Genomic DNA, 24619 nt, shown 5'->3' with positions numbered 1-24619 from the left:
CTCACTGGGAGCCCTGAGGAATGGAGCCTGTTGTCTGTGGATTGAGACCTCTGAAACTGTGAGCCCCTAAATAAATGTTTCCTCCTCTACAGTTGTTCTGGGTGGGACCTTTTAGTCACAGCAGCGATGCTGACTAAAACACTCTGCTTCCTGATTGTCATGCCCTGAGCTGCTTTCCTCCACCACACACCACACTCTTCCACCATGATGTTCTGCCTCACCTTGAGCTAAGAGGAATGGAGCCAGCCTTCTATGAACTGAGAATTCTGAAACTATGCATCAAATGAACTCTTCCTCTTCTAAAATTGTTCTTTTCAGGTCTTTTAGTTGTAGCAATGGGAAAGCTCACTAAAACACTAGTAACCCAATAATCCATATGGCTTATATTTTGTTTAAGTATGGAGTTTTGGAGATGGAGGTGGTTATGGTAGTTCTGCTCCCCAGTGTCTTCATAGGTTATTTCCCTCCCAGCTCATGACTTAGCCATTCCTAGTGTGTGGCCTCCTTCCTCCTCATCTAAGTCAGTGTCCACTTTCCTTGGGGGCAGGATGGAGATGGGGATGAGGAGGCAAACATCTGGCTGCCTCTGTGAGGATGATTCTTAGAACATGCGTGTGGCACATCCATGCCCTTTTGTTTGAATACAGTCATAGGGTCACATTTAGCTGCAGTGTAGCCTGGGAAATGCAGTTTTTATTCTCAGCAGCCACGTGCTTTGCTAAAATTTCTATTACCATAGAAAAAGGGGAAAATAGATGTTTTTAGGGCCAACTGTAGATTTTTCTAGTTTTTCCTTAAACTGAAAATACAGGAATTGACATAAGTTATGTTCATTTTGAAGCATATTGATAAATTTCCCTTCAGAGGCCCTTCACATGTTTACATTGCCAATGAATATGAATACTTGGTACTAAACACCGACACAGCAATCAGGCGGTTCATTCAATGTCCACTATATGGTTTTGCTACTGGGAAGATGTAATGGAGAAGGAAGTTCTTAGTGTTTGATGAGCCAGAGTTTTGTTGTCAGGAGTCTTTCAGCTTCAAGCATCAGATGACTCAACATGAGTGTTGAATTTATTCGAATATTGAGGTGATTTAGTAAATCAAGGAAAAATGAACTATATATTTCAGAATTTGGAGTTGGAAAATTAAAAATACAGTTCTTCTTCTGAAGAATGGGAGGATTATATAGGTACTGTAGTTGTAAGAATGGTGAAGCCTAAAAAGAGAGGATTCAGTATAGTATGAGTCTTTTCCTGTCAGTGGAGGGACTCTTAGGCAACCTTCCATCAACTGGTACATTCTAGGCAGTGTCTTGATGCTTTTTTCTTGGTGCATTTCTCTCCTTGAATTGCCATGGCATTCTGGGTTGACACATATTTTTACGTATCCATATTTTATATGTGATGAAGTAAAAGCTGAAGAGAGACATCAAGCCAGGGTGACCACAGACTTTAAACTCTATTCTGTCTAATTTCAAAGTTTGTTCATTCCCCTTCTACTTTAAAGTAAACTGATGCTCAATGGTAGATCAAGTGCTTGGCATCCTTGAGGACCTGGACTCAATACCAGCACCTGGCCTGGGATGAAGTGGGGGCACTGACCTACTTAAAAAACAAATTTTGCAAGATCACTTTTGCTGAAGCATTTCAATTAATATAAGAATATATGAAGACAATATAAAATCTTTTAAAATTGTAAAAATTACAGGGAACAAATGAAGTGCTGTCTTTATTGCACTCTTTGGAAGAACCTCAGGAAATTTTTGTGTCTCCTAGGGGCCCTTCCTATCTGGGCTGGGCACCATCCCTTTCTTTCTCACAGTATCTTGTGCTTGCCCTAAGACAGTTTTAATTTTTATTGTGGTTACCTATTTGTTGTCTCTGCCACCAGAATTATATTTTGGGTGCCAGGTTTCAGGTCACGCACAACTCTGTATTCCCCGGATCTAGTAAAATACCTGGAAAATAGTAGGTACTCAATGTTTGCTGCACAAATTGCACAGGGATTTATTTCATGATCCTATTTATGTGTATTTACTAAAAATGTTACCAGTTTACTATGATGCCAAATTTTAAGAGGTATACAATAATAATTAGTATGAAAGCATGATTCTGCCTATGACCATAAAGAGATTTTTATAAGGCAACTAAGCTTGTGAATAATATTACGTGTCTACAACGTGCCAGCTGAGTGTTTAACGTTTTATTTATGTATTAAGTTCTTGCAAAAACGAATATAATATGGGTCAATAACAAATTTTGCATGAGCAAAATAAAATTACCTCCACTTCAAAAATGGGGAAAAAGAAAAAACTAGGACATAACTCCAGGTAGTTCTGTTGTAAAATTCTGTGTTTAACAACTAGTCTGTTTTACATCGCCATTGTTTATGTTTTTTTCTTTTTTCTTTTTCATGAGAGCATCTTCTAGTGAAAACTCATTGGTCCTGATTAATCTGTCACCGGAACTTCCTTTCCACCAAAGAGCCCTAAGTATCTTGGGAAACTGCTCCCTTCTACCCAAACAACCTCCAAAACCAATGAGTAATTTGCTATCTCCATCTTTCCCTTACCGTAATAACCAGGGACTCATATTTTAGATTTTTTTTTTTTTTTAACCTAAAATACTCCTGGTTGCACCTCCCAGCTGACTGCCGCGCTCCAGGCCCTCGTGCGCGCGCAGAGCTCTGCTTCTCTGCGGCCTCGGCCCCGCAGCTTCTCGCGGGTGAAAACTACACTTCCCAGAGGTCTCTTCATCGTCCCCCCACCTACCCCGCCAGGCGTCGGGGCAAACCTAGAGAAGCTCCGCCAGGCGGCGTGGGTGGGAGAAGCGCCGGGCGGACGGGCGAGGCTCCCTGCGCTCGAGCTCTCCGCAATGGCTCGGAGGCAGGAGGAGCAGAGGGCGGGAGCGCCCTTGATGGCGGAAGGCAAGTCCGACGCGGAGGTTAAGCTCATTCTGTACCACTGGACGCATTCCTTCAGCTCTCAAAAGGTACAGGCCTCGGCTGCCTGGGGCCGCGCGGATCGGGTTTCAGCACCGGGACAGCTCCCGCTGGGTGTCGCCGGGCCACGCCGGCCTACCCAGAAACCCGCCTCCGGAGTCCTAACCCGGCGGGCACGCGCTCCGGGGCTGGGATGAGCTTTGGGAAAAGGCGGGAGAATCGGTCTGGGATGGAAAAGGAGTGACCCAACACTGCCAGTCATGACGTGCAATGAGAAAGCATCACTTTCAGAATCTGAAAGGCCTCTCTGGACCTTGCGCAATGGGCCCTGTGGAGTCAGGCAGAGGAGGCTCCTTAATTCAACCGCTTAATAATCTACATTTTTTTTTAACCCTCCCTTCTTCACTCTTCCTGAAATTCACTCTCTCCATCAAGGCCCAGGATACCTGTACTTCAACTTCTTGTCGGGGGAGGACCCATAATGAGGTTTAGGACCTAAAGTGGTGGTGATGGGAAGGGTGACTATAATACAGACAGAATCATTTTCAGTACTTTGTCTTCTCAAATTTTTTTTTTTTTTTTAAGAGTAGGGCCCTGGAATACATCTCACTTATTCGTTCTAGGAATAGCTATCCTTATAAAGAACGTTTAAAATGTTAATATCTCTGGAAGCCCAGCAAGGCTGCTTAGTGGTATCCAGGAAGTCATTTAACTGAAAGCTTATCTGCACTGCTGTAACCCTTGTGAACTCTTCCAGGTGCGTTTGGTAATTGCTGAAAAGGCATTGAAGTGCGAGGAACATGATGTAAGTCTGCCCCTGAGTGAGCACAATGAGCCTTGGTTTATGCGTTTGAACTCAACTGGAGAAGTGCCTGTCCTTATCCACGGGGAAAACATAATTTGTGAGGCCACTCAGATCATTGATTATCTTGAACAGACTTTCCTGGATGGTAATGTTAAGGCTATTTGTGATTTCTTGGATTTACTCTCAACACAAATGTGCACCTTCTTTCTCTCCCCCGTCCTTCTCCCCCTCCCTCCCCCTCTCTCTCTCCCCTTTCTCATTTCATTATGGTTTTAGTTATTAAAAACCTTTTCCATTTCCATAAGCACACGAATATAATATAGGTCAATAACAAATTTTGCATAAACCAGTATGCATAAACTCTGTTTAAAAGAATTTCATTTAAAGTACAAATGTTAATGTCAAAATTTTTCTTTTAAATCTATTTGCAAAAAACCCCGCAGGTGTGTGGCTTGTGGTTGTGATTTAATTGCTTTAGGGTCAAATTCAGAATACTGATTCTAAATGTATACTGTGAAAACCAATTCAATCTATCAAGTGGTTTCATCTTAAGAGGAAAAAGAGGAATAAACCTCAGAAAAAGTAGAATAGAACATTAGTGTATTTCGATTTCTATGCCCTAGTACTTATGTATAGTTGGAATTTTTAAAATCTTTTTTTTTATAAAAACAGAATAGGGCTTAAATTTGTATAGTGTTTGTCAGTAATAGTCATTTAATAGCTTATATATCAAACATTTTATAGTTTCTATTTCAGTCAGTCATCAAATGAACCTATCTAAGATAGACTAATTATTACCATTTTGTACATGAAGAAAGAGGAACAGAGGGTTACCCAAGGCAATATAGCCATTTTATAGCAGGGTCTTTGGCCGCCATTGCCTTCATACCAAATGGGCTGTTTCCCGTAGTCTTTGCCACTTACACATTCTCACTTACAACCCTTTTAGTTGAACTGTGGCTTCAGTGATTTGCCCAAGATTACACTGCTGATCGATGGTGGAGCTGAGGGCAGGGCATGAGGCTCCTAATTTTCAGCTGAGTTTTCTTCTAAGAGAACTGAGATCCTGTTACTTTTCATCTACTACTAGTTATGCTAATGTTTAATTTCGTAGGATGAAACCAGCATGTAAGCCCGAATTAGAAGCAACTGAGGAAGGAAATTACCAGACCAAGAATTATCTGAGGCATCCAGAAGGAAAATGGGTATGAGACCTAGATGAGGAGGATGGGAAAGCCCAAGAACTTAGATGAGCAATCCCTATTCTTAATTTGTGTGTGTGTGTGTGTGCGCGCGCGTGCGCACACTTATATACACACACACACTTGCTAAGGAGATACCACTATTAAAATTTAATTTCTTAGATTCTGGATTCTGATTGGATGACTAAAGGTGACCTTGGCCTAAATCAAATGTTTTCATGAACTACTTATTCTTCACCATTATTTGTTGTTGCTTATGTGCTGGGAATCATACTGAAAATAGTGACTGATTTGACAATTTTTCTCAACCTTAAGCTTTTTGGAAATGGATAAGCCTGTTAATATAATTTGTATTTCTTGGGAGAAATGATTATATTAATGAACAAAAAATGTGTAAGAATTCTGTTTTATATGATAAAAATCTTTAAGTGGAAAATCATATTTAAATCTTTTTGGTAGCGTTGATGAACTAATACTACTACTACTGTCATATTACACATCTCTTGCACTTCCTTTTTCTCCTCCTTATACTGTTTTTCCTTCTGAGAAATTCTGCAATGATATTTTATAACATAGTAATGTTACTGATATTAGGTTTCCTTAAAATTTTCCTTAGGCTTTCTCTTTTGCTTTTACCATATAATAATGACAAAAATGAAATGCATTCTGGGTCTTGCTAAGTTATATTTAGATAATTAACCCAGGGAAATCTGTTTTTTTTTTTTATGATTGCTTATTGAAATAGAGGAGAGGTTACTCTGAACTACATGATAGAATGGAAATATAGAATTGCAGACTTTGTTCTGGTTGAGCTTTTATAAGAAAGCAACCAAGAGTTCCAGCTTTTAGTCTGATGCAGCTACTAAGTTGCTGAATACCTTTAGTGATTAAATTTCTCTATTTGCCTTTTAGATTAGGTGATTCAGGTTTATCAGTTGTAGAGATAAAGCAAGTCCAATGAACTCTTATTTCACTCTTTCCTCTTTCCCAGGAGGGTAAGTATCCAATTGGAAAGGATTAAAAAAAAAAGATTAAGGGATCTATAATTTATGGTAGATAGAAAGACAGAAAGAGAGCAATAGTCATATAAATCAAGCCTAATCCAGTTGAAAGGTCAAGATGAAATTTACCTCAGAGTATTGGAATTAAAAAAACAAAACATACATCAGTGTTATCACTATTGTAATTAAGATACTTAATTTTTATCTTTAAGAACTCATGGGGAAATAGGAAAAGAGCCAGACAAGTGATAAACGTAATCCAGCAGTTAAAAGAAAGGAAAGAGTGGAATCCTATGATCCTGGCATTTAAACTGTGTTGCATCCACCAGCAGCACTGACATCACCCAAGAGCTTGTTAGAATGCAGCACTGTAAATCTCACAGCAGATCTACAGAATTAGAACCTTTGTTTTAACAAGAACCCTGCGTGATTTATATGTACATTAAAGTTTGAGAATAATGCTATAAATTACTGTGTTGAAGCTTTAAGCACTGCTGTAAATTACTGACTTGAAGTCTGGCAGAATTCTAGAATGGACTGCCAATGTTTTTTTCCCCCCCTTTCCAATTAAATAACTACTCTCCTGGGGAAGAGAAAAGAGTGAAATAAGAGTTGGTTGGATCTGTTGTATCTCTGCAACTGATAAAATTGCCAAGGGTTTTTAAAATATAGTTTTAAAAGTTTTGGGTCTTTCAGTAGAAGAAACTAGCTTAAGTCTCAACATGGCTTGAGAATGTGACAAACATATTTTAAAAAGGTGTCTATTATGTACCAGCCATGGTTGTAGATACATTGTATCTTGATGTAAGTAGAGTATTTCAGATCACTTTATACAATACCCTTGTGGGATAAAGGGACAAATATAGCTAGATGATAGTAATGCACCATTTGTAGATGAATAAATTACCATGTTGAAGGATATTCATTTATAGATTTGTTATACCAGGTTGCCTTTCTAGCTATGGACTCTTATTTTACTTATGATTATTTTTATCATACTTTATTTTAAATATGTGAATGACTTATAGAGTACTGTAAGCACCATGAAGTCAGAGACAATGCCTGTCTTATTAAAAACTGTATTCCCAATGCCTTGCACAAGTGAATGCTTTTTAATAGATGCTTTAAAATGCTTTTGAATGATTAAAATGAGTGAATTATTGAAATAGGCGTCAGTCTGGATGGGGATCTCTAGAGCATTCTTTTCTTTTTGGCTGTGCTGGGGATTTAATCCAGAGTCTTGTGCATCCTGGTAACCTCTATACCACTGAGCCTCAACCCCCCAACCCTAGTATTCTATAGTCTTCTATTCTCTGACTTGAACCTGAAAATCGTATAAATGAGTTGAATAAAGACATAGAAGACATTCTATTACATATGTGAATGACAGAAAATCTAAAATGGTTAAAATGATGACCATCTTATGAAATGTTTCTGATGGAATAAGAATTAAAAAAAAAAGCTCAGATAAACTTTAATGAGGCTAATGTAATATATAAATTTTGTTTTTAAAAATCAGCTGACTTAAGGATGGATAATGAAACAAAAGGTTAGTGTGATCTCAGGTTCTATCTGGACTGTACAGGTGGTAATCCTCTGCATTCAAAGTTGGTCAGAACATTTGGCATTTTGTCTAGGTATGGATAGGATTTTGAGGAATGTTGACATGTCAGAATGATAATAGCGGATGTGGTTCAGGAGGTGTGATGAGGAGACGGTGTGGCCGTTCTTCTAAAGAACAACAGCATATAATGAACCAATATCCCTGTTGTCCTTTGCTCTCCTTTTTTATTCTGTCAACTGGGGTCTATACTAAAAATGAGGATTTGCTTGACCTTTTTGTGTACCACTATTCATGTCTATATCCTTGTGCTTTTGTGATGATCCATTAAATAATGGATAGTTTTAGGGGAGAAATATGAGAGTCAAGGTAATCCTTTTTCAAGTCTTAGCCTAAAATCGTGCATATATAAATTGGTTAATGGCTATGTTTGATTATATTTTTGTTTTGTTTTTGGAAAGCATACACATGGAGGAAGGATGTAGACATGACTGATATTGTCCAGGCAAGACTTGGGCCAAAGGAGGAATTTAGACAGATTCAGTTAAGAGCTGGCCTAGTGCTCCCCTTTCATTCATTCTTTCAGTAGCCATTTATTGGGTATTAATTGGGTGCAAGGTCCCAGCATACTTCAGAGATCCCAAATCATTGGAAGCTTATTAATCTTCAAATATTTTTTTCCTATAAGTTCAATAAAAGTTCCTAATTTGTTTTTAATATATGCATATGCTATTATTACTATTCAGTTTTTCATGTACTTGATATCTTCTTCAGTGCAGGTGTGTAATGAATACTTCTATTAAAGCAAGCCATTGATTAAGTTAGATGAGGTATGACAGTAAGTAAATTAGGCAAACTCAGGAACAGGATATGACAAGGACACACTAATAGAATTTTAAAATCCAGCTATTTTTTTCCTATTCAAAACTTCTTCAAATAAAATTTAATTTGGCTACTAGATTTAAAAAGCGAGTATGAAGTTACTCTAAAATATTAGAACATCTGATATTTATTATGCCAAATAACTGAATGGTAAGCTAGAATCAATGATATATGATGAATATTGAGTTTTGGTAATTTAATATGTTATAATTTGAAAATTATATCCTGTGCCTTATATCATTTAAAGTGTTTAGAAATTGAATTTGCTTTTGAAATAATCAACTATCCTGGTCTGATATTAGAATAACATATAAGTCTGACCAGGAAATATAAATTTATTTTATAAATACAGTATATATTAAAATTCAAGCATAACATTTTAAAAAACATTAATTTTGAAGTAATTGTTACATTAAAATATTTAAGGCCAGTTGTTAAGGTTTATAAAATGATATTATGCTTATCAGTGAATGGTTTTCATATATAATTCTCATATATAATTAAATAATTGAATAACTTCATATACCTTTTAGCACCTCTACTGAAAGCTTCATATTAACACAAACTGGAGAAAATGGTAAGGAACAGAAAATGAGTCTTTAAGATTAATGATTATGTCAATAAAAGTTGCTTGAAAAGAAGTTATTGTTTTACTTTGTGATTTGTCCAATTTTAGCAGACAGATAGGGATATTGAAGTGCAGAGGCCATAGTTCTGTAAGTGTATCCAACAGTTGGCACAAGTAATATTTGTCCCTCTCATTGCAAATGTTTCTGTTAAAAGTCTTAAATATAATACCTATCAAAGTAGTTGAACATTTACTATATAATGTATAAATTATTTTGAAAAATAAATGCTAGATTTGTCTCTGTCTCAGAAAACCCTGGAGGCATATGAGGTCACATAATTTGACACCAAGTGTTTTTTTCCTCTTTTGTGTTTAGATTTAATCTTTCTAGTACCAAAGTGATGAGAGTCTTTAGTCAGCTTGTAACCATATCTTTTGCTTCAGGTCATGACTTGTTTAAATAGCTTGATGGATGCCTAATTGAAGGGTATACTGTTGTTCAGTTACTTATGTATATACTCATGCCCCCACTATGCAATAAAAAAAGCAATAGAGTTAGATTTGAATTTTAATGTGTTTTCATTAATCTAATAAGGAAGATAGGATAAGTTACTAAAATAGACCTGAGGGGTGTGTCTTCCTTGAAAACAAGGCATAATAATGGCTTTATCCACTGTCACTAGGGATGTTAGGAAACCAGACCAGTTAATTTAGTAGAATAATGGAAACTTACGCTTTTAAACTCCTAACTCTTTTCATTTTTGCCCTTGAGAAAACCCAATGTAGTTTTTGTTTTTTGTTTAAATAGCCCAGAGCTATTATTGTTATTGTTATTCTACTCAGCAACACAGGGGCTCACATACAGGTCATTTGTTTCCACTAAATGGCTGCAGAATGCTTCTATTGTTGTTCACCCCCCCCCCCCATTCTTTTGGTTTCTCTTGCTGTTATCACATCTTTCTTTCTGCTATAGGAACTCTGCTTTTTCTCTATTGGCATCTTTCTAATTTGCCACCTAATTTAGGTACAATACAAGACCTGTCTTGTCACTTATTTAATTGGTCTTCTGTCAATTTATCTATTTATTCTTTTTGTTGTTGGTAGTGGTCCTGGATATTGAACCCAGGGCCTTGTGCATGCTGAGCACATATCCTGCATCTGAGCTTACACCCCAACCCTGATTTATTCTTGCAGTCACCAAGCCTGGCTCCTGCTGTGCAACCTCGATCCCCAATACTGGGACCTCCTTTCATCAGTTGCTTCTGAAAACTCCCCTGATTCCCTGCCCTTCCTCTGTGTACTGTATATAACCAAGATGCTCAATGAAAGAGTTGGAAACTAAAATAGAATGGGTTTGGGAGGGAAGATATCTTGTATAATTCAAAGGAAATTCCCAGAGGCAGTGGATGCTGCAGTGCCCTGGGGTGAGGAGGAGGTTGCCTGTGTGATGTTGGAATGGACATCCTTGAAGCATGTGGGGAGAAAAGGGAGATGGGTAGAAAGTGTGGATGCAGTGGGCATCTTACGCTGTGTCTGGTGGAGTACTTTAGGAGATAGTAGGCGGCAAAGGCATGAGAAGAAGAAATTTATTTTCATGAATTCAAGCATTTGTTCTCCTATGAAGAATTCAGGTTTGGCAGATGGAACTAACCCAGGAAGCAATTGGACATTTGTTTTTCCTTCTCTCGTTTACTTTCCTGGGAAGGAAGTGGAATGCTGTTCTGGAGAATGCTTCAGGGCCTGGCACCAGAGGCAGCCAGAGCCAGCAGTCATCAATTTGACATTTGGGAAGCATTTGAAAATGTTGTGCTGGTCTATGGCCATACCACCCTGAATGCGCCCGATCTCGTCTGAAAATGTTGTGCTGTTTATGGTTATTAACCTGAGGATCTTTGACTTCCCTAAAGCAGTGGTTCTAAAACTTTTTTGGTCTCATGATCCCTTTGTCTTACAAATAATTGAGGATGCCCGAGAGTTTTGTTTATGTGGGTCATTTCTATCAATACTTATATTTAGAAATTTAAACTGAGAAAATTTTAAAATGTTCAATCACACATCCTGCTAGTTGTCAAAGTGATGTAGTAATCACCTTTCCTGTGGCCTCTGGAAAGCTCTGCCCTATGCTTAAGAAACAGCAAGAGTGAAAAAGCGAACAACATCTTAGTGTTGCTATTAAAAAGTAGCTTTGATTTTGTGGATTCCCCGCAAAGTATCTTGGGGGAAACCCAAGGACCCTTAGTCTATATGTGGAAAATGTTGCCCTTAAGGGTTTAGGAATAGAATTTAGGAGAGTTGAAATATTTGAGAAAAAATTTTCTTTATTTTTACTAATTTCTAACAGGAATCTATCATTTCCTTTCATTACTTATTAGATATAATCCATAACAATATCAAGAATGCTTATGACTTTGTTAACAATGAAAATCAGATCCATTCATGGCATATTAAATTATTATAGATATCTTAATTTTTTTAAAAATTAGGATAGTTATTAGACCTGCTGCTAAATCTTATTAATGTGTTAAAGAGACATGCATATTAGTATTTTATCATTTAAAGTTATTTTCAATATAATATCTTTTGCAATCCCATGTTTTGTATTCTATGCATTTAAGAACACTATTATTTTGAGAAGAGTTTGGTGGTAAATGAGAGGCTAAAATTTCCTTAAGATTTCAAGGCCTGGGATCTGTGGTCTGCATGGAAATGACTACCATGCATTAGTTGGGTCCTGGTGCATCGCATGTTCACTGTAGAGGTCCTGAGAAGTCAACCCAAGGAGTTAATTGTAAGATCCTCCATGTTGAGAGCCTGACTGTGTCATAGGTGACTTACCTGCCCTTTTTCCATGTGGGGTCAGTATTGCAGTATGTTCTGGTGTGGTAATCTTTTGGAGGAGCAGAATATAGCTGATACTTCATTCTTGGTTATTCTAATGCAGCCCTTAGCGTTGGACTCTCCAGCAGGGAATTAGATATTTGTCTGCTGGTTTGAAGAGTAATCCATCTTCTTTATTCTTAGAGTCAGAAATAGCCTGCTAGTTTAAAAAGCTTATTCTGCTTGGTCAGACATTAGGAGATCTTGCCTGAAATGCTCTGTTGATGGCAACCAACTATGAATCATTGACATTTATGAATGAGTATGAGATTCTCAGAAGAATTCTAAATTAAATAGATAATGCAAACTAAGAAATCAATATATGAAGAACATTGAGACTGTTTCTTTCATTAGGCAGAATAAGCTGGTTGGTAGTTTTTCAGGGATGGTTTAAGAAACAGTGGGAAATGATTCTGAGGGGACATATTCCTGACATTTGGGATGTCACTATTATTCTTTCTGGATAGTCTCTAAATCCTTTGAAGATATTATAATAATATCATAAAATAGAGCACTACATCTCACTGGAACCAGATGCCTTCAGTTCTTGTTCTGCCTCTAAATAGCTGTGGGATCCTGGGAGAACTTCTCAGCCTCCATATCTCACTGTCTTCACTAAGTACTTCAGAGCTTCTTTCTTGAACTCCAATATTCTAAAATAACTGGAAGTTGGGAAAGTATTAATTATAAGTTAGTGAGCACCTTCTGTATCAGACATTATATTAGGCACTAGGGATTTAGTAGAGAACAATATATGATTTCTGCCTGCAAAGAATCTGCAGTCTAGATTTTAACCTGCCCTCAAGTGAAGATTCAAGTGGAACACACTTTCCAGATATTAGATATTCCTAGGGAAAGTGCTGTGGTATATGTTCAAAGGCTTTTATTGTTCTATTCAGATTGTCATTTAATATTTATATAGTATTAGTAGGGTCACTCCTAGTGTTGGTTGATTATTTTCCCATAGTGAGTATTCCTTCACTTGTGGAGGGCCTAAAATGTGTTTCTTCTCAGGAAGATGTCCATGATGCAAAAAGATACAACTATTTATAGAGTGATAACTTCTGTATAAGAGTATGTGCCTGTATTATGGATATGTAGAGGAAGGCACACCTGAGGTGATTGATGGGTGATAGATGCAGGAGGTTGGGCATGCTTCATGGAGCAAGTGGAGTAAAGAACTGGACTTGGAGGGTTCAGCAGCAGTATGCAAAGTGGAGAAGTGAAAGGATGTCAGTGTGATTGTGGTTAGGAATCTGGTCTAGTGCATCAGGCTATTTCAAACAGACTGGACTGGGGACATAATCTTTTAAATGTAATTATATAATGTTGAAATGTTAATGATGAGGGATGAGGATTTTTGCTTTTGGATATAACATTTGTAACTTTTTCTTCAATACTTGTGTTTATGTTTCTGTATTTTAGAAAGAACACCCAGGTTAATGCCTGATAAAGGAAGCATGTATTATCCGCGAGTGCAACATTACCGAGAGCTTCTGGACTCCTTGCCAATGGATGCCTATACACATGGCTGCATTTTACACCCTGAGCTGACCGTGGACTCCATGATCCCAGCTTATGCAACCACAAGGATTCGCAGTATGTAAAAATTTTAAAGACCTGGAATTCAGTTTGAAGTTTTCCTTCTTTTTTTTTTTTTTGCGGGGGCTACCAGGGATTGAACTCAGGGGCCCTCGACTACTGAGCCATATTCTCAGCCTTATTTTGTATTTTATTTAGAGACAGGGTTTCACTGAGTTGCTTAGGGCCTTGCTGTTGCTGAGGCTGGCTTTGAACTCATGATCCTCCTGCCTCAGCCTCCTGAGCTGCTGGGATTATAGGTGTGTGCCACTGTGCCCTGCTGAAGTTTTCTTTTGATTCATTTTTTTTTTCTTATTAGTTGCTCAAGACAATACAATGATCTTGACATATCATACATTTGATTCAAATAGGGTATGAATTCTCATTTTTCCACATGTACAGATTGCAGGAACACATTGGTTATACATCCATGTGTATACATACAGCAATCCTAGTGTCAGTTGTATTCTGCTGCCCTCCTATCCCCCACTCCCCTCCCCTCCCCTCCCCTCCCATCACTATTCTCTACTCATTCTACCGTGACACTTATCTCTCTCTCTTTTTTTTTCTTCCCTTCCCCCTCACACCATTGTATATGTATTTTGTGAACCCATGAGGGTCTCCTTCTGTCTTCCGTGCAATTCCCCTTCTCCCTCCCTTTCCCTCCCTTCTCTTTTTCTTGTTTCGTGGTAATCTTCTTCTCATGCTCTTCCTTCCTACTCTGTTTTGAGTCACCTCCCTTATATCAGAGAAGACATTCGGCATTTGTTTTTTAGGGATTGGCTAACTTTGCTTAGCATAATCTGCTGTAATGCCATCAATTTCCCTGCAAATGCCATGATTTTGTTATTTTTTAATGCTGAGTAATATTCCATTGTATATAAATGCCACATTTTTTTAATCCATTTATCTGTTGAAGGGCATCTGGGTTGGTTCCACAGTCTAGCTATTGTGAATTGTGCTGCTATGAACATTGATGTAGCTGTGTCCCTGTAGTATGCTCTTTTTAGGTCTTTTGGGTATAGTCCGAGAAGGGGAATAGCTGGGTCAAATGGTGGTTCCATTCCCAGCTTTCCAAGGAATCTGCATACTGCCCTCCAAATTGGCTGCACCAGTCTGCAGTCCCACCAGCAATGTACAAGTGTACCTTTTTCCCCACATCCTCACCAGCACTTGTTATTGTTTGACTTCATAATGGCTGCCTTTCTTACTGGAGTGAGATGGTATCTTAGAGTGGTTTTAATTTGCATTTCTCTGATAGCTAGAGATGGTGAGCATTTTTTTGTGTACTTGTTGATTTATTGTATATCCTCCTCTGTGAAGTGTCTGTTTAGATCTTTGGCCCATTTGTTGATTGGGTTATTTGTTTTTTTGTTGTTTAACTTTTTGAGTTCTTTGTATACTCTGGAGATTAGCGCTCTATCTGAAGATTTATTTCTCTTGCTGAGAAAAAACTTTTTAGTTTGAATATGTCCCATTTGTTGATTCTTGATTTTAACTCTTGTGCTATAGGTGTCCTATTAAGGAATTTGGAGCCCGACCCCACGAGATGGAGATTAGGGCCAACTTTTTCTTCTATTAGATGCAGAGTCTCTGGTTTGATTCCTAGCTCCTTGATCCATTTTGAGTTAATTTTTGTGCATGGTGAGAGAAAGGGATTCAATTTCACTTTGTTGTATATGGATTTCCAGTTCTCCCAGCACCATTTGTTGAAGATGCTATCCTTTCTCCATTGCATGCTTTTAGCACCTTTGTCTAATATAAGGTAGTTGTAATTTTGTGGATTGGTCTCTGTGTCCTCTACCTGCCTGTTTCGGTACCAATACCATGCTGTTTTTGTTACTATTGCTCTATAGTATAGTTTGAAATCTGGTATCGCTATACCACCTCTTTCACTCTTCCTGCTTAGAATTGCTTTAGCTATTCTGCGTCTTTTATTTCTCCAGATGAATTTCATGATTGATTTTTCTATTTCTGCGAGGAATGCCATTGGGATTTTGATTGGCATCGCATTAAACCTATAGAGTACTTTTGGTAATATGGCCATTTTAATGATGTTAATTCTGCCTATCCATGAGCAAGGTATATCTTTCCATCTTCTAAGGTCTTCTTCTATTTCCCTCTTTAGTGTTCTGTAGTTTTCATTGTAAAGGTCTTTCACCTCTTTTGTTAGGTTGATTCCCAAATATTTTATTTTTTTTGAGGATATTGTGAATGGGGTGGTTGTCCTGATTTCCCTTTCAGAGGGTTTGTCACTGATATACAGGAATCCCTTAGACTTATGAGTGTTGATTTTATATCCCGCCACTTTGCTGAATTCATTTACTAGTTTTAGAAGTTTTTTGGTAGAACCTTTTGGGTATAGAATCATGTCATCCTCAAATAGTGCTAATTTCAGTTCTTCTTTTCCTATTTTTATGCCTTTAATTTCTATCATCTGTCTTATTGCTTCTTTTGATTCATTTTGAGACACAGCATTGTCATTGAGAGGGAATAGGGTTATTGAGTGTGCTTTGTATATATGCATATTCTGAATTGATCCAAGAACTAGTCAGGTTTATCTGCTCTTCTGCAAGGTAGCTGGACGTTTATTGTCAGTGGGCCCTGATTTGTCAGCTTTTGACTTTGAGGGCCAAGCTTGGATAAAACTCTTTGTAAGAGTGACCTGTGTGACAGTAGAGAACATCACATATTCTTATAAAACAGGTGGACTGGGAGTCAGAAAAACTGGAATCCACTTGGATTATGAACAGCTAAGTTTACATGTCTGGTCTATAATTATCATCTCATGGTGTGAGGGAGCTGGACTAGTTGGTGTCTAGGCATTGCCTCTGCAGTCAGTGAGTGGAGATTTATTGAGGTTGAGTTGTGTCATACAGCTCTCTCCCTTCGTTCTGCCATGAGGCTAGAGGAGGGTCAGTGCACAGGAGGTGGAGCCTCCGAAGGAAGTATGCTCCATAATGCCGGTGACTGGAGACAGAGGCCCAGGGATGGTGACCGTGGTCAAACTCTAGGGTGTTTGACTAGGAACAATCAAGCCCAGGTCTTCTAGATGCAGAAGCCATGTTTTCCCACCACATCATACCTTGCCTTTATTGTTCCTCTTTATGCTGTTATTTTTCCTCCTTTGACACCTCTTCTCTTCCCTCTCTACTTCCTTCCTCTTCTCCTCTCCCTCTCTTCTTGCTTTCCCTCTTTTTCTTGTCCCCACTCTATCTCTTCATAAGTACTCATATGATTTGAAACACACATTCTGACTACCATTCTATCACCTATAGTGAACAGTATTTTAAAAATAAGGCTTTTCCTCTTCACAAAGAAGTTCATATGGAAACTTGAAGTGCGGGAAGGGAGAACAACTCACGTGCATGGAGCCCTGGAATGTGCCAGGCCTTGCTCTAAGTGCCTGTGGGAGCTGCTCAGTCCTTAGCCTGTGTGGTAGGTACTCATTATCTCATCTTAAAGGTGAGGAGACTGAGGCATAGACAGGGCATGTCTGAGGCAGTGGCAGGGCACCAGCCCCAGAGCTCATGCCTTTACCATAGCGTTTTCCCACTTCCCCCTGTGTCTGGTACAGAAAGGAGAGAATACTTTTCTAATCTCAAAAATGCTTCTCTTATCAGGCCAAATTGGTAACACAGAGTCCGAATTGAAGAAACTTGCTGAAGAAAACCCTGATTTACAGGAGGCATACATTGCCAAACAGAAACGGCTCAAAGTGAGTGACCATGCTGTCTGCAGTCGACATTCACTGTTTGTAGAACATCTTCTATTAAATCTTGCTGTTCACCAGTGTGTGTTACCTGTAGCTTATGCTTTCTTTTAGAAAAAGTTTTCATTACTACATTTGATAGTTAAACCAAGAGATGATTATATAGGAAGCAGATACTCAACATTGCTAGCTGCCATGGAAGATTATAAAATGCAACAGCAAGTTAATACAATAAGCCATTTCTAGGCCTGTGTCCCTCCAGACACTGGCTTGCTCTGCCCCCTGACAAGGAGCAGCAGTTCCTTTTGCTTTCTGTTGATTCTTTCCCTGTGGCCCATCAACACATAGAAGACTCTCCCACAGTATAGATGTCACAGCAGCAGCACTCCCAACTGTCCCTCCATTTCCACCTTCCTTTATCCTCTCTTAGCTAAATTAGCGCCTCAGGAGAAATGCCTGTGCATACAGCTGCTGTCCCTTACTGTCCACTTGCTGCACTCAGACTTCTGCTTTGTTCCTAACCTTTGGGTCATTCATTCTCTCAAGGCTGCTCAAACTGATTCTTCATTGTGGACTAGAGGAGGCTCTATGTGCCTCAACATTTGACCAGTGGGCTGTGGTTCTAGTCTTGCGATGTTTTCGCAGCTGGGGTATTTCCCTGCAATTTCACATTGGCTTTGACAAAGTTATTATATATTTTTTCCATTATCTAAAATAAACAGGTTCCATCTCTGTATAAGAATTTATATCTAATTTTTGCTATGTGGATACTTTTTGTAGGCATAGATAACCTATTTAGTTTTTTTCTTTGGTTATTAATTAGTCAAAGCTGCTTGATCATGACAATGTCAAATACTTGAAGAAAATTCTTGATGAGTTGGAGAAGGTCTTGGATCAGGTTGAAACTGAGTTGCAAAGAAGAAATGAAGAAACCCCAGGTAGGTTCTCCTTTATATTCTTTTTCTTGTTTCAACATCAGGAGTACTTATAGGGACATCACAAATCTCACCAAACATGTTATGTTTATAATCTGTCTTTTATTGTTATTATTCATGGGCTGATTTAATTATGATAGCAACAGTGCTGTTGCTCTGAGAAGAACTCAGGTATCTAATTGTAACTCAGTCTATATGAAATATGACGGGGGAAGTATTTTTCTGCACCATTTGTATTTTGGTTGGGAGATTCCTCCCTAACCTGTTTTACACATTTGTAGTTAGTTTGTTTGAATAACCTGAGTAATTACTTGAATGCCCTTCTGATTTTTTCCTTAGGTAGGGAGACATCTTTCAGTCTAAAGTGTAAAGTGGAAGCCAGCATGTGTGTATCTGTAGGATGACCAGTGAGCATCCATGTGTTGCACCTGTGAACTTTAGGACTAAGCCATCACCCAGGTGTATACACATGGACCATTTGTGCTACTCTGATGACAGAGTTGAAGACCATGTTTCCTGAAACCTGTTTATAATAGGAACTCTCTTCTGCTTTCAATAAGTATATGAAGGCCCATTAGGACACTAAAATCCTTGGATTCCCAAATCCCTTACATAAAATAATACAGTATTTGCACATTACCGAAGCACATTCTCCTGTATATTTAGATTACTTGTAATATGTCAAATAATGTAAATGCCATAAAAATAGTTGTTATACTCTGTTGTTTAAGGAATAATATCAAGAAAAAAGTCCATACTTGTTCAGTACAAATGCAGTTTTCTTTTTCAAATATTTTTGATCCATGGAGGTGGAGCCTGTGGATAATAAGGGCTTACTATGACTAGAGCAATAGTCCCTGAGTGATGTTTGAAGCTTAACTTGATGATTTTTCTAAGGCGCACCTGTGTTTTCCTTCCAGGAGGAAGTGTCTGTTAAATCCTTTGGTTCACAGGCTTTCAACTTCTGAGGCCTTTACAAAATGATAGAATGGCTTTGAGCTCAAGTGATTCCAATGTTACCTAAGGACTTAGGTGGCTGACAGATGTCTAAACAAGTCTCCTTTAGCTTGGGATACATTTGCATGGACTTTTTTTTTTTAAAGCATAAAATTACTTAGTGTGATTGTCAAGGAAATATGCCATAGCCTTCATTTAAAAAAAAAAATTTATTATTTTTTTATATGGTGTTGAGGATCGAGCCCAGTGCCTCACACATGCTAGGCGACCACTCTTCCTCTGAGCCACGACCCCAGCCCCATAGCCTTCATTTTTCGCTCCACTTACATTTGTCCTTAAGGCTGAGACTTCAGGTACCATGTAGAGTCTGTTAATACGGTGCTTTGCCTCTAATTCTCCATGTCCTTTTCTCTGATTAGAAGAGGGCCACCAGCCTTGGCTCTGCGGAGAAGCCTTTACCCTGGCAGATGTCTCACTTGCTGTCACACTGCATCGATTGAAGTTCCTGGGTTTTGCAAGGAGGAATTGGGGAAATGGAAAGCGACCGAACTTGGAAACCTATTACGAGCGTGTCTTGAAGAGAAAAACATTTAACAAGGTTTTGGGACATGTCAACAATATATTAATCTCTGCAGTGCTGCCAACAGCATTCCGGGTGGCCAAGAAAAGGGCCCCAAAAGTTCTTGGCACCACCCTTGTGGTTGGTTTGCTTGCAGGAGTGGGATATTTTGCTTTTATGCTTTTCAGAAAGAGACTTGGCAGCGTGATATTAGCGCTTAGACCCAGACCAAATTATTTCTAGGTTTGTTGGGATATGGAGGTGGCAGCTCATCCAACCATTCAGCTAGACCCTTGTCTACTCTTAGAGACCCAGTGAGGAATTGTCCTGGGCAATTAGTGAAAAGCATAATTTACTTTACTCTTTGAGTAGTTTATGTGGGGAGAGGAGGTTATGAAAATGTTTTTGTAGGTTGGTAATTGAGATGACTTATTTGCAAACCTAAACTAATTCATTCTTAAGACAAGTGCAAGGTTAAGATACGTCAAATGCTGACAGGTAGGACATAGACCTTAAAACCAAAATGCCATTCAAGTTTTGAATTCTCTTTTTGGGAGAAGGTTATGATAAACAGACAGTAATAATAGCCCATGACCACACATAGCTTTTAATCTGAGATTCTCTGAATATACTGTGTTGAGTTGTTAAGAGTATCTTCTCCTGGAACTCAGAAGTCATCCTTGTTACAGGAGAAACTAGGGAAATTCTGTACCAACTCATGGGTCCAGACAGCAACATCCTGTCCTACTAGCTTCAGGCAGAAATGAGTGAGGCGAAGGAGAAGGAAAAACAGGAGAATGAAATCTGCGTAGTGTACAGCAGTTGATTCTAATCTCCAATTGCTTCCAGTGTCACTTGCAGCTGCCTGGCTCCTTGGTAAACATCACATTTAACTTTTTGTGGCCACCACCCACACACACATTCTTGTAATTAAGAACTCTTGAGAAGAGAAAACTGGGAAGTTGGTGGGTGTTGTGGGTTGGAGAGAACCCCAGACTTTACATACATAGCACCTCATTTGACCTTGAATACTTATGAACACGCTTATTGATTTAATAAGATTAAGTGATTATTTATATACATGAACATGTTTATTTACATTGGAACATGTCTGTCTAGCATTTACATGTCTTTAAGTGATGTTAAAATGATTCCCTATGATCCCCAATTCCGTGGCACCTGTGAGATATTACTCCTGTAGACCATTGTATCCAGACCTAGGGTCTTGGCCTCTTGGGCCATCTTTATGCACATAAATGATATGTAGATGAATGTCCCAGGTAATCAGCAGCATGGCATGCAGATGGGTAGTGGACATTTTGATAAGTGCCAGATATGCTCATTCTTCATTTGGGAAGGCTGGTGCATTAACATACAAACTGTTGTTTAGGCCTTTTATCTCTTTATGATCATTGACCAAGCCTTAAGAAATTGAAGAGGAAGAGAAATGTAAAGCCTTAATCCTTGGTAGTTGATTTAGGGGACATGAAATATATAGTGAGTGATACCCACCCGTGTTCAGCCATGTATATACAGTCACTTTGGGGGATACCTTAGTCCATTTAGAAGAGACAGTCCCAGTGTGTCCCAAGAACAACCATAGAACCTGCAGCATTGATATGCCCAGGAAGGTAGTTTCTCTGGAGCTGGCCATCAATGCCTTGGGAGCAGTTTTGGGTGCCTGGTGGGTAGCTTGTGCAGAGATGATGAGCTAAGGTTCATCATTATGTTACTCATAAGTGATAACAAAAGCTTGTATGGACTGTCTCAGCTGGGCTGGGCAAGTAGGCAGAGAATGTACTGTCTTTTATGAGTAGGAAGTAGACATACCTGGGAAGCAGTGACCTTTTGATGGTAAAGCTATTCTGTAATTCCATTTTGACCTTATATTCCATTCCATGATCTAGCTGTATCATAAAAACTTGACAAACTGGATATTTTAAGTTTACAAAAAGTCAATAATACCTCCAGAATGAACTCAGCCCAACAACAGTGCACATGCAGCTTGTGTAACGTCTTAATTTTTCACATCCGTGTTGTCACATGGGATGTCTGAATCTGTCTATTGCTGGGACATTCTAATCCTTGTGTTCAAAAGAGCCATAGAATTGATTATTCAGTAGTTCCTGTGTGTCACTCTGTTAGAAACAAGAATTGGGACATACATAAAAATGGAGTTTAATAAAAATCTGCAAGGAACATTTTCCTGTGAAAGGGTTGTTGATTAAGAATAAATATTGGAAGCCTAATATTGGCTTTTCTTTTAGTATATATTACTGAATCATAGGAATCTACTAGGAAGTGTTTGCAGTTTTCTTATACAGTAGAGATACATGTGTCAATATTAAAGGTGAGACATCTAGTATTCTCACTTGTTTCATGGATCTGTTTAAAAACATTTGTTTAGCTATGTAATGTCCACTAGATGTCACTGTTCATCCAGTAGTCTAAGATCAGGAGTTCATTAGGTTCAGCCTTCTGAAATGTTTCAAGGGAAGATAAAACGCAAATGACCTTAGTTTTTGAAATGAGGGTATCTTCATCAAGATTATTCATCTGCAAAAAAGCTTGAGGCAAGTTTAATATTGATTTCTAATGCTTTGTAAATGATAACAGCACATAATGTCAAGCTGATGAGTTGAACATATTAGGTAAATAGGCACTTTTACATATTTTTCATAATCATTGGTTAATAGCCACTGTGCTTCTCACTTTCCAAAATTTGTATAAATATTAGTAGACAATGCCTGAGGTACTAAAGCTATGTTGCTATTTATGTCTTAACACACAGACTATTTTATTGTTATCACAATTACACGCCTTTTGAATATCAAATACTTGTAAATTGCTTGCTGGATTTTTAGTAATTATTGTTATTGACACCAGAATTCTAAATCTTTGGTGTTGTTGAATGTTATAAAGAGATCAAGATGCTATTCTGCCTATAAGATCAATAAAAGTAATTGGAAAACAAATAGGAGCCTTAAGACAAACTACTCATTTTGTAATCTTTTTTGGGAAATGTATTTATTTATTTATTTATTATTTAAAATCACTGCATCATGCAATTAGAAAGGGTAAAATAATAATTTCAGTATTCAAGATTTTTAGTTATAGGATGTCGTACTTTTCTTAAAGCATAAAAATTACCCAGTTTATTGAAATAGGTGCAATTTTATGGTTAAAATGAATGGCAAACTTGGACGGGGGTTGTAGCTTAGTGGAAGAGCGTTTGCCTAGCATGTGTGAAGCACTGACTGGGTTCGAATCTTAGCACCACATATAAATAAATAAAGGTCTATCAACAGCTAAAAGATATCTAAAAAATATTTAAAAAGTGAATGGCAGCCTAAAGAATAACATATTGATCCTGGTTATTAAAGTAGCTCTTTTGCAGCCAGGTGAGCATGCACATGGTGAACTCTAAGCAAATATTTATCTTTGCAAAAGAGTTTTGTTACATCTTTAGTAGATTTTATATGTTACTCTTAGAATATTTATGTGTACTTCTGATAGTTTTTTTTCTTTCATGAAGTATGGATTATGACTATACAGATAACCATCTATATTTCTAGCCTTGGTAAGCTTTGCTTATTCTTATCAAATAGAAATTGAATACTGGTTTTTTTTCTTTTACCTTGAACTAAGCAAGTTAAGTATATGTGTAAGCTTGTCTTTTCTGAGTTTACAAACAAAAACAAAAGGCAAGAATACTTAATATCCACAAAAGTCAAGTGAATATATGATAGTCTGCTCAGAAAAGAAAGTACTATGTTAAAAGACAAAATCAAATTAATGCAATAAATAAGTCAGTATTTAGACATAGTCTTTTTGTTATTTGTCGAATATTGATCCATTTATTTTGTTCTTTCTATTTATTCCAGATTGTCTCACTTTTTTAATACTCGAGCACAGTTGTGTTTTACCAGGTAGGGTAGTAGATTCCAAACCAAGTAAGAAAATGTCATTTCTGGTGTGAGCATAATCATTTTGTTTTGATTGTATTTTAATTAGGAAAGTGAAGTGAGAGGGAGAGAACTGTTTCATGGGTTGGGAAAGTGGTGCATTGATGAAAGCAATATCCCTATTACTGGCATCTGAATTGAGGTGTGGATTTTTGTTTTAGGAGGGAGGAAGGATTGACAGGTGAGAAGGTAGTGAGATAGTGCAGGCCTCCAGGTAGAGAAACAACACCATGGAGAGCTTGAGATAAAATGTGCCTATGATGGGCCTTGATACATTGTTTGATTCAAGTGGAATGGTGTATTTCATTCACAGTACTTTATCAAACTCTTTTGGGAAAATTATAAGTTTTTTTTTTTTTGTCTTCAAACTTTTACTTTAGACACTCTTATATCTTGGGTTCTTGATCACAATATGCTGTCATTAAACTCCCTCAATATAAGAAGCCAGTCGTAGGGGTAAACATGCAAAGGGTTAGGTAGCAGTAAAATTCATATTTACATGTATAATTCCTAATCAAATAAGTAAATTTTCGGGCATATGGTTGGCATGTATAAGCATCACTTTTTCTACCATATTAAACTGTATTTTGAGATTCAGTAATAGTCCATAAAATAAATGAACATCATATAAAGGACACATTTTCAGAGATTCTGTACTAAGTTTAGTGCATAAAAAATGTTTGCAATAAGAAAATGCTAGGTGCCAAGAATTATTAGTACTAAAAGAAGTGGCTAAATTGCAAAAATAGCCACAAAATCTCATTATTTCACTTATTCCCTTGTGCTGTAATGTTACCTTCCTATCAAGAAATAGTGTCTACAGAGCAAGGCTATGTGAGGCTTACCAGAGAGTACATACTAAAGACATTAGGCACCATATAATGCTGAAGGTCATTGGAGGTCCATTCCAGGCAGAGTAGAGGGCTTCAAAACCTCATTAATTCCCCCTGGTAGAAATAAGGACTGTGCCTTAGAGTACAGTTTACAAGGGTTTTCAATCTCGACAGTGTTGATATTGTGGGCCTGATAATTCCTTGTGTGGAGCTGTGCTGTGTGTTGTAGGGTTTT

The 24619-nt window shown here is 37.9% G+C and overlaps 1 protein-coding gene across 2 annotated transcripts; it reads left to right on the top strand.

Annotated features, from left to right (window-relative positions):
- Positions 1-2879: 2879 nt before the first annotated feature.
- Gdap1 (ganglioside induced differentiation associated protein 1) lies at positions 2880-19829 on the top strand. Of its 2 annotated transcripts, XM_027950643.3 has the most exons (6): positions 2880-2996; positions 3704-3896; positions 13268-13441; positions 17047-17141; positions 17959-18073; positions 19447-19829. In XM_027950643.3, exons 1-6 carry the CDS (start codon positions 2880-2882, stop codon positions 19827-19829), a joined length of 1077 nt encoding a protein of 358 aa, XP_027806444.1. The 2 variants fall into 2 exon arrangements, with proteins under 2 accessions (XP_027806444.1, XP_027806453.1); XM_027950652.1 differs by lacking the exon at positions 13268-13441.
- The last annotated feature ends 4790 nt before the right edge of the window (positions 19830-24619 follow it).

Source organism: Marmota flaviventris, chromosome 15 (genome assembly GCF_047511675.1).
Source record: "Marmota flaviventris isolate mMarFla1 chromosome 15, mMarFla1.hap1, whole genome shotgun sequence".
Taxonomy (NCBI): Eukaryota; Metazoa; Chordata; class Mammalia; order Rodentia; family Sciuridae; genus Marmota; species Marmota flaviventris.
This window is presented reverse-complemented; position numbering and strand designations above follow the sequence as displayed.